Source organism: Morone saxatilis, unplaced genomic scaffold (assembly GCF_004916995.1).
Source record: "Morone saxatilis isolate NCDOM2014 unplaced genomic scaffold, NCSU_SB_2.0 Contig6, whole genome shotgun sequence".
Taxonomy (NCBI): Eukaryota; Metazoa; Chordata; class Actinopteri; family Moronidae; genus Morone; species Morone saxatilis.
The window spans coordinates 1,976,119-1,986,900 of NW_023340206.1; the positions used below are offsets into that span (position 1 = coordinate 1,976,119).

Below are 10,782 nucleotides of genomic sequence, written 5' to 3' on the forward strand. Positions count from 1 at the left end.
GTGCAAAAAATATTGATAAAATCGAGTATCCCAATATTTTGCCTAGAAACAATTTTTATGCTTAAACCCCCAACCGCTAGATAGCAGGGTTGTAAAATGAGGGCTATGATGTTGAATGTTACAGGGACTGTGATAAATACAAATGAGGATCCCACTGTTCTGGCTGCATAAAAAAATAATTACAAACTATTTTTTTAACTCAAGATTTTATGCAAATGGTGGTGTGTTCATTTATACTATGACAGTTTTCCTAGAATTAGATTTTTACAAAATGTTTAATATGTTGCCCTTTCCACAGTATTGCAATATATTGCAATATATTGAATCATAACCCCTGTATTGTGATACGTAATGTATCTCCAGATTATTGCCAATATACAGGCCTACATTATAATTGCTTGCTCTTTTCTAAATATCTGCTATTTAGAAAGATATTTGCACATGTGGACACTTTAGGCTGCTAAACTAATCTTACTGAAAGATGGCAGGATGTGTAAGCTTAGATGACATATTCAGTATATGCAGCACAGGCTGTATTCAAAAGAAGATACAGTGACCTGTGATATTTCTTGTTTCCTTAGGAGCTGTGAATTTTAGTCAGAGTCCAGTGTTGTTCAAAAAACATGACATTTGGTGAACTACACACAGAAATTGCAGAGCACAAATGACATCCGTCTTACCTGCCATCAAATCTGTGCTTGAGGAAGTCGAACAATGCTTTTTGCATCATGTCGGTTACCTGCATAGAAGAAGAAGAGAAGAACGTAAAAAAGTTGTTATTGTTGGTCTTTGTTATACCTTTGGTTATTGGGTTGTTTAAGGTGCAATTAAATGTTATTCATGATTTTATAATTACATTTATGTTTAATTCTTATTTTGTGAGTTATATGTTTAGTTGTTTGTCAATAATTCACTAATTCAATTCTTATTGCTGCCTGTTTGGGCCAGAATGCTCTCTCTCCAGAGAGATTACATGTATGAGCCTCAGTCAGACCCCGACTCAGATGGTCCGGTTTACATTAAAAAACTGTCAATACTTTTACTATGCTAGTGTAAACTCTCACTCTATGTATCGTACCTATCACCAAACGACAGCCGAATATTTCCCTCGGGAGTTGGGGGAGACCAAAAACTGAGCAGCATTCAATACTGAAAGCATTAAATATTAGGGATATGTTTCTGATACTGAGTTTAAGGCCACATCTTTTATTCTATATTCCATCTCCCACGATTAAAAATCCATAATGTAAACAGTCTGCTTCAGTTTATCTAATAAATCTAACTATTAATAGCTATTGTATTCCCCTCATCATCTATGTACATAATGACAACTATAGTACTAGTTGTTCCTTATATTAAGTGCAATCTTACACACTACATTTATAAATCGTAATGGAAGCAATGAGACAGTTATGGGAAGCTACTCTTCACAGAAAAATCTAAATCTGCCAATTACACAACATATTTTCATTTGACCTCTCAGTCTCCTCGTTAGTCTGGCTGCAATCTGGATGTTACGTGGGCGATGACACACTCACAATTAGCTGCGCCAACAGCGAGCTATTTTTTAGGGGAATCTGGGATAGAAGTATGAGACTCATCTCCTTTCTGTAATCTTGTCCTTTTTCGCACAGGCAAACATCGCATGCAATAATCTCTGTTTTTGGGTGTCATTCAGTGACGCTGCATCAGGGCTATTTATTGCATCTGAACGCAGGCCATTAATCAGTGACAAAAGTAAAAGGATATTTTTGGTTTTCTTTCCAACCATGAGGATTGGCAGCTCACCTCATAACCCTTAAGCGAGGGTCCCACCAGCACTACAGGCCTCATGGAAGGAACCACATCATACGGGGGGATGTGCTCCGTCTGTTAACACAAACATGTTTAATCAGCGGCAGTAGGCTCATCACAAACAAGACAATTACAGCATACAGCTGTAATGGACTGCTGAGTCAGCTGACCTTGAATTACAATCAGATGTGTTAAATGGTATATTGCCATGTTGAGGCATGTAGCAAATGATAATGTAACTTGTCAAAATGTAATAAAAACAAAATTTGTGTGTATATCATGTAAAAATCTGAATATTAAGATTGTTGCATTTTCCTGACAATGTAGCACATTAACAAATTGTTTAACTGTTATACAATAAGTCTTTAATCAATATATTATGTTTTCAACACATTTAAAGGAACATATTCCATTTTGACCAACTAATAAATGCTTTATCATTTGCTACATGGATGGATGGACATGATGGCTACACTGACGCTGTAAGATAGTCACAAAACTACAGTCTAACCAATTAACACAAACCAGACCAAGTATCACAATAAGAAGTTGCACCACAACACTGTACCATGCCAAAGTGGTCATAATACTAGATACAGTACGCAGACCTGACAAAATAAAAAATGTATGATTTCATTTTTACAGTATTACTAACATAATACATAAATCTATTTCTTTGTTATTAACATTTAAACATGGTTACCTGTCAGCCCCAAAACATATTGGACACTAGCTATGGATTTGGTTCTCATAAATAACTGAATACCTAATTGTGAACTGTAAACATTACTGGATATTTAATGTTAAAATACCAAAATAATAATGTTGAATACCACTTAAATGTTTTACTTTATCAATCTGTATTAATCTGGTTTGCAACTGACAGTAGTTTGTGTATAAATATGTATATTAAAGATTTGTATTATGTAATAAATTGAAAATAATTTTTCAAGCTATAGTTTGACAAAAGAACAAAACTTATTAGTGACCTCAGGTAAAGATAAAGATCAGTAATGTTCAGGTTTGAATATTTTTCACGGAAATTTCCCCACATTTACAACTACTTCTTTAATACTGCATTTTCGTCTGGTATCCCCTACACCATAAACCACTGAAAACACCATCTAATATGATAAGTATAAAAAATAAGTTGTATAAAACCTGCTGAAAACTGCTTTTCCCAAAACTTTATCAAAAGTACTAAGATCGAGAGTATGTGTAACGGAAGTTGCAGTTGGCTCTTCAATACTTTGGCATCACAGAAATGGTGATGATTTGGCACTGTATACTTCAGTAGGGCTGAAGTATTATGTGCCCTAGGATGTGATATGAGGTTGTAACTTCCTGCCAGTGCTACTAGTTCCTGTCATTTTATGATGGCAGCAACAAGAGTCTAGTGGATGGTAATGAGTGGGTTTTACCGTCACCGACTTACCACTTTCTGTTTCTGCTTTCCTGTAGGAGGGGAGAAAAGACAGTGACAGTGTCGTCAGTAGCTGCTGCTGGGGGAGTCGTCGCCATAGTTATATTAGAAACATTCAAACATGCTTCACATAAGCAACTTTCCATCACAATTCTTAGCAAATGAAACCTATCAATGATAACCGGCATTATGAACATAAAAAAATATTTCTATTGTCCTAAGGTTATATTCACAAAGTCACATGAGTGCAGTTCAGGGGGGTTCATAGTCTTGTCGTTGGGTTCACACTGTGGTAAGCCCCAGTCTCAGAGCGCCTGCAGTCCTCAACTGGAGGAAGAGGAGGATCATGGGAAAACAACTCTACGAAGTGAACTTATGCTCTATGCAGAGACATGGGAAGGCTTTAGATTTTATTCTCTCTATGTTGTTGCGGTTCAGGAAGCTTGGCTCTAAGCTGGCAGCTGGCTATTAACAGCCCTCTCCCCCTGTCCGATGCTCTCACCTGCAGAGGATATGAGAGGTCGGATAGAGGCAGATACCTCATCCTCTACACTGGAAGAAGAGTTCCCTCCAGACTTACTGGAAAAGACAAGAGGGGATAAAGAAAGACAGAAACACACCATGGTATTAATGTGGAAAATGACAGAAAAAACTAAAAAATGTAACTGAGAGGAAAGTTGCAAAATGCAGCAGAAAAATGTTGATCAACAGTAATTTTTTGTTGCAATTTTGTGTTTGTGTTGTGTTACATCGCAAAAAAGCAGAGGAAAACATAGTGCTTTCAAGTCATGCTAGATTGTCAGTAAATATGAGCTATCTGCAGCAAAATGTTCACTTCTAATTGATTGTAATTACTAGTTTTTGGGTGATTACATCTTCCACTTGGCATCACAAATTGTAAGGTTGTCAACACAGGAAGGACAGGCAGCAAATCCACTGATGTCAGCAGTCCATGGCCATAAAAGTAAAGATTTTCAGTTATATCCACAGTAATACTGAGCGATACATGTGAAGGCCTCCAGTTTGCAATTATAAAGTCCTTCTATCCCATCACCATCTACATCACATTTTTAAGCCCATTGGTGAACAAAAATTAGAAACCTGGTCACATTACCAACGTTAGTCTTTAATTTCAGGTGTCCAGTTTTTAAAGACTGGGTCCCTAAGGGTCCTACATGGCCCATGTGACTGACACCTGGGCGGACTTTACACAGGATGAGAAAATGTCAGCACCATGCGGTGAAAAGGCCAAATGTGAGGCTCGGTTCCATACAGAAGTTAAAAGTCTGAAATTTACAGCTGATCAGTTACAGAACACCATAAGTTAAAAATGAAATTAGATTTTTATTTGGATGATGTTAAATTTGCTCCCCATGTAGCAAGTGACAACTGAGGACAACAGCTGAGCTCTAAATGACAAAAAATACCAAACAGTATCAACTTCAAAAAAATTTAAAATTAAGAGAAAATAATAACAATAATACTTTTTTAACATGACAAGTGCAGAATATGGTAAAAACACACATTTTTATGCTACAATGTGGATAATCAGGCTATGAAAAAGAAATTTTTTTTCAGCTGCAAATTCATTGTTTTATTTTCAGAATTTCAGACTTTTCCAACATCTCTGGAAGGCAGCATATCTCACACAAGGCTACTATTTTTAGGTTACAGTGAAAATGCAGTCCTGGTACTGGGGTTCAAATGTCTCTCCTTGTCTGTGAGGCTTGGTGACAAATAGCCAGAGAAGCCAAGCTAGTAAGTGAAGCGCTAAAGCACTCCAGTCTGGTAAGATTAGTATTAAACTCAACGTTAAGGCTTGAGGAAGTGCATGTGAGTTACTGTACAAATTCTGGCTGACAGAACCTTCAAGACACATTACACACAGAGGGAAACTAGGAGGTTGATAGGACCGCTAATTACAGCTATTGAAACTGTTTTACTGGGTACCGTCGGCCATGGAGCTGGAAGTGGATGCGAGGTAAATAGTCATGAGTTCATGGAGCAGACCTTGGGTCAAACAATTGGAATGGCAAATCGATGAGGTTAGCAGCCTTGGGTTACTAAAGACGGCTTGCCTACTGTATCTGATTAAATCCTTTAATTGTCTAAATCAGTCTAACCCAGGTCTGCTCAGGAGTTGTATGGACAGACATCAGCTGTGTCTTTGACAGCACAATAGAACCTCCATAGTGTTTGTTTTGCAATAGAATCTGTAAAAATGTAATGCTGACAAATGAATACAATTGACCTTCCCCTTTTTGGTCTGTGCTCCAATAACAATTGAGCAAGCATCGGTCAACTTTATCTTCTCCTGTAGTTAGTTATGCTATGTGCTAGGCTCGTCTATGTTGAAAAAAGACAACTATATTTAAAAGACTTTAAAAAAATAAAAGTGACATATATATAGTCACATCTTAATGTTAGTAAAATGCTTACTAACTAACAACTGATCTAAATTAGTGATTTTCCTGGCCATCAAATATAACTAGCTAGCTTACAATTAATGTAGATTAGCTAGCTAGTTATTTACTATTTTGCTAACATTAGCTAGTTGTGGCTCATCCTTTTCGATTAATCGGACGGTTATTTTCTCGGTTAACCAATCAATCGAAAATAGCAAAAAAATCATATCAGAATATCAAAATTTCCAATAATGAAAACCCCATCACTACTGTGTAACTGTAGAATGTAAACACCACTTTAGGTAGTTAAAATCCGCCAAAGCTTTCAGAACAAAACAATACTGGCAGGACCTCTGTTGTTGCCCAATAATCAACATGAAAGATAAGAATCGGTTGTTGTTTTTTGTTACCTGTTAGAATGACGCTCGTTTTACTACAGACACTGCGGGTCACCTTCAGTGGCGCGCCATGAGGTGAACCACCCATTGTTTCTACAGTAGCGCCCAGACAAACCAAACACTGTATCTAGATAGGGGATCATCACGGAGAGGATGAAACAAGTGAGTTGCAATTTGCAACTACACCACTAGATGCCACTACATTCTACAGACTGGACCTTTAATGTAATGAGATAAAGGTGGCATTCAGTGGTGGTTTGAACATAAAGCTTCAGCATGGAGGTTAAAATGAAGGCTATTAAAAGAATGGTTAAATGATACTTTTGACCAACTGTGGATGGCCATAGAGGGTAAAGTTCAGCCAGTGAGCCTGTTGTTAGCTTGTTACTCCAAGCAAGCAAAGTAAAAATGTGTCTTTTCCATAGAAAAGAAAATCTACCTTTGCCAGGGTAATTATTTCCATCCTTTCAGGGATTTGAACTTTGATTGAATTAATTCCTTTTTTAAGTCCTTACATAGCTTAAGTGCCTTTTATAGTTTGTTGTACAGTTGTCAGTATACCACATTCCCAATTATTTGGAAGAAGAAGAATAATGTACAACAATGACCTACAATTCCCTCACATTTTTTTGTGTTTACACTAACTAGTGTGTGACCTTATGATGCTTAGTTTATGAGACAGACGAGAAGTGAGATGAGTGTGATTTTCTGTTACTTACCCTTGGACTCGTCCTCTCTTTTGCTCCTGCTGCAGCCGGATGTTCTCGAGCTTCAGAGGGCTGGGGATGAAGCCGATCTCACAGCCCTCTTTCACTAACCGACCTATCCACCAGTCATTGTTGAACTTCTGAGGACGGCCAACATAAAAAAGAAGCGACAAACATGCAGGGAAAATCTCTGAATCAATAAGTTCATGTTTCATAGATTCACAGAGCAGTTCGATATAGTGGATGTCACATTTAATCAAAAAGTACACATGTACCTCTTTTATGTGAAGGAAATCCTTGGCGTCAAAGGAGATGGCTGTGGCTGGTACTGGAACATCCTCATCCAGTGCGCCACAATAGCTGACGTTGGTCCTTACAGCAAATGCCACAGGCTTAGTCTGGAGGATGGAAACACAAACCCAGTGAGAAACAGAGAATCCAAACAATATTCTATTTTAAAGTGGCCAGTTCTCATTAATCTTCCAGACTCCAAGGAAGCAGGAAAACTTTAGAAGTGAACAGAATTTGCATATTCATAGATTCTGGAATTTATAATGAGGTAGTAGTAGATTGTTAAGGGACCTTGAAGGATTTTAATGTAGAAATGTATTTATTTTTATCAGACACATATCATTGTTTCAAACAGGTGATTTGTTTATGACTTAATCTATGTCTGGAGGGAATCTTTAATCTGCAAAAACATTAACATGCCAACAGTAATACTAGTCAGTGTATGTGTATATAAACATGGCTGCAGATGAATTTGGCTAAGTAGTGTCACAGGTTGGCTACCTTGGCTCTTTCCAGTTGAATGGTGGCCTGCTGCTCCCTCTCCTGGCGGCTCTGTCCCGGTCCTTGGCTCTGGCTTGGGCTCTGGCTCTGGACCTGGGCCTGCACCTCCCGCTCCTCCTCCAGAGAGACATCTGAGTCTGATGGTCTGCTAGTATATGAATCAGCTGAGCCCTGCAAACAGAAATCACAGTCAGTTACTGGAACTGTACAGCTAAGATACAAACTCACATCGTTCAGGCTGTGGTCTTTTCCAGGCAAAAATCTGCAATATAGGACTATGGATCTTGTGGGGGGTACTGGGAGAATTTGTCACCACCAAAGTCTGAAACAATGGGAAAATATCTTGAGACAAAGACCAGACTCAAGTACTACAGCCCTGCTAAAGGCAGTTAAAAATAGTCTAGACTTTCCTGTCAGCCAGATTCACCCTGCCCAGTCAGTACAGTAGGCAAAGCTGCATTTAGAGCCACAGGAAATGGTCTGTAATGGTCTCAGTACTGTAACTGTGTGATGAGGGCATGGCTAACAGAGATGAACAATAGCACTCTGCTCCTAATAAGGTTTATTCCCTGAAAACCCATTTAAGATAGCAGTCAGGAAAAATGAGAAAAACTATTCTCAAAACCTCTCCACAGAATGAGACACTGTTCCAACATCAAGGACTTTAAAATCAGAAAAAGTGTGGACAGATGCACCCGAATGACCTACAATTACTCTCTGAAAAGACAAAAAAGAGCGCATTGGCTCTTAAAGATGTGCTGTAGCTTCATCCCATTGACAGCCAAAAGATCAAAACTGCAAATCACAATGAGGTCCACTTAAGAAAAAACTTCTTTATGGGACCAGGTTTTGGTGTTCAGATCAACTTGCATTGGGAGTGCCAAGTCCAGAGTGGTGGCTTGGCACTCTGAATACAGAACAGGTGAAATGGATGATGTAGAAAAGAGCAGACTGCCAGGAGAATCTCAAACAAAGTAGAATTTCCATTCCTGTGCTGTCAGCACTTTGACCACACACAGCCCATCTCATACTTCCAGACAATTCTGGATAGCAGCGAGTTTGTATGAATTCGGATATTTCTGCATCTTTCGGGCCAGGAGTTAAATTTGTCTTCGATCTGTCTCATGCAATAGTTCCATATGGTCATGAAACGTGGCACTGACACACACACTGCAGACTATCCACACCTTGCACACATTCTCCACACGTTACCTCATACATAATCAGAGACTAAAATATGTGGCAATATCAATGTTCTGGTTAGTCACGATAATATGGAAGACCATTTCCGCCATGAAAAAGAAAAAAACAAATGATAAAAAACGTACTTACCTCATGGTAAGTGAACATGATAAGATAAAATTATAAGACAGTAAGTCACAATTATCAGATAGTAAGTTAAAGTTATGGTATACTTTGTTAAAATTATAAGTTAGCAAGTCAAACTTAAGAGACAGTAAGTCAAGTTTGTATGTAATAAGTCAAACTTAAGAGATAGTAATTAATAATTATGATATACAATGTCCAAATTATGATGAAAAATGATGATACTGAGTGAAACCTTTTACTTAGAGCCGACCGATATGTGATTTTTTGAGAGCAATACCAACTTTAGAGGAGAAAAAATACACCAATTACTGATGTGGCAGTCGATTTGACTATAAACTAGTCTTAAACTTCTACGTGGATTTTGCAACAATTTTCATGTTAAGACTTGTATGTACTTGATGTAATGATACACTCAACTAATTCGATACACATTCACAATACTGCTGCCAAATCAGGCCTACTTCGTATATCACTATCTAACTAAATTTTTGTTCATTGTGCCTACATTTTCATGTTTTTTTTTCTTTTCTTTTCTTGGCAGAAACCAAGAATCCATACGGTAATCCACAGACCTTGCTGTTGAGTTTTCATTGGGAACTTTTTACACTGAAGTACAATCACCAAAATTGTCAATCAAAACTGCAGGCAAAACAAAGAAAAACTGTCAATTCTCATTCCCAAACTTCGATCAATTATTTGGGTTTTACTTTAGCTGGTACAGTTGTTGTTAGTGACAGTACAAACGAAAAAATTATACGACCTTGGATTTTAGATGCATGCGGCTAACCACAGACTTTTTATTTTTTGAGAATGTGCAGTATTTTACCAAGAATGCAAGTATGCCATGATTGGCTACACTGACTGAAGCCAGAAAGTTGGATTTTTGGATTTGACCATATCTTTGAAGGCTGACTGATTTGTTAGTTAGGCCATAGTTTTCAAATGTGCCCTCTGCCCTTTAAGCTAAGCCACACCAAAAAGCAACATAAAAAAATGGAGACAAGTGAAAATGATTTCCACCCTCTTTCAAGAGCAGTATGAATCATTAGCAGTAACATTTAACACTGAAAAAGAAAACAACAAAGAAATAAGCTTTTATGCACAATGAAATGGATATTAACTGAATAGAAACCCAGTAGTTTAGCTACTTTTAAGCTACTAACTAACTGGCAAACAAACCAAAAAGAGCTCAAACAAGTCAGTGATGTCTGGCATGGGCAGCATTACAGCTGCAGGAATAGCATAAGGACTCATCTATGTTTTGATACTGGACAAATACTGTAAAATAACTGGTACTTTTATCATTTAATTACACATCTCTGCATTGAGGTCACAGAGGCGCATACAGTGGATTTTTAAATGGCAGTATTTCCTTGCTGTCCATTTTCTTGCATACTGTCAGGGATTTTTATCACTTTAGTGCCTTGAGACATGCTTGTCTTGCAGTAGTCCATTCTGCCACACAGTGAGAATTCCAGTAATGCAACATTTTTTGCTGGGACATGCCTGGACCAAGTGCTTCCTTCTGCTGTGTTAATGTAAACTAATGATGATTCAATTAAGGGAGGCCATTAGTCTCAAGAAGATCGATCAAGCTAGTCATCACAGCTAAGCACTTTTTGGTTTTTACAAGCTAGCAGTAGCAAGGCCCGACTTCAGCACACTGCTCATCTGTATTGTGTGCATCCAATCACAAAGTGGCACGTTTAGGGAATTTAAATTGTTTCCTAATTTTAGGAAATATTAAAGTCCCCTCCAGTGAAATATGTTTTTTTTCTTGTTCCTACAGCCGGATGTTTGAGCTTCACTGTGCAGAATGATGACACTAGAAGGATGTTTTCACATTCATCTGCTGAAAGTGGAAAGTTTCTCTGTGCTCATTGAAAATCTGATTTTAAGGGGCGGGGCCTACCAGCATGATTTGTGACATCACA

At 37.9% G+C, this 10,782-nt stretch overlaps 1 protein-coding gene across 2 annotated transcripts in view; it reads right to left on the reverse strand.

The window, feature by feature from the left end:
• cacnb4b (calcium channel, voltage-dependent, beta 4b subunit) overlaps window positions 1–10,782 on the reverse strand; it is a 24,324-nt gene that overhangs the window by 6,862 nt on the left and 6,680 nt on the right. For both annotated transcript variants that reach the window (XM_035678019.1, XM_035678016.1), the window contains 7 exons: window positions 7,520–7,690; window positions 7,003–7,125; window positions 6,740–6,867; window positions 3,720–3,796; window positions 3,230–3,249; window positions 1,789–1,869; window positions 681–739 (listed from right to left, as the gene is read on the reverse strand). In XM_035678019.1, coding sequence (XP_035533912.1) covers window positions 681–739; window positions 1,789–1,869; window positions 3,230–3,249; window positions 3,720–3,796; window positions 6,740–6,867; window positions 7,003–7,125; window positions 7,520–7,690 — 659 coding nt within the window. The remainder of the gene's footprint in view (window positions 1–680; window positions 740–1,788; window positions 1,870–3,229; window positions 3,250–3,719; window positions 3,797–6,739; window positions 6,868–7,002; window positions 7,126–7,519; window positions 7,691–10,782) is intronic.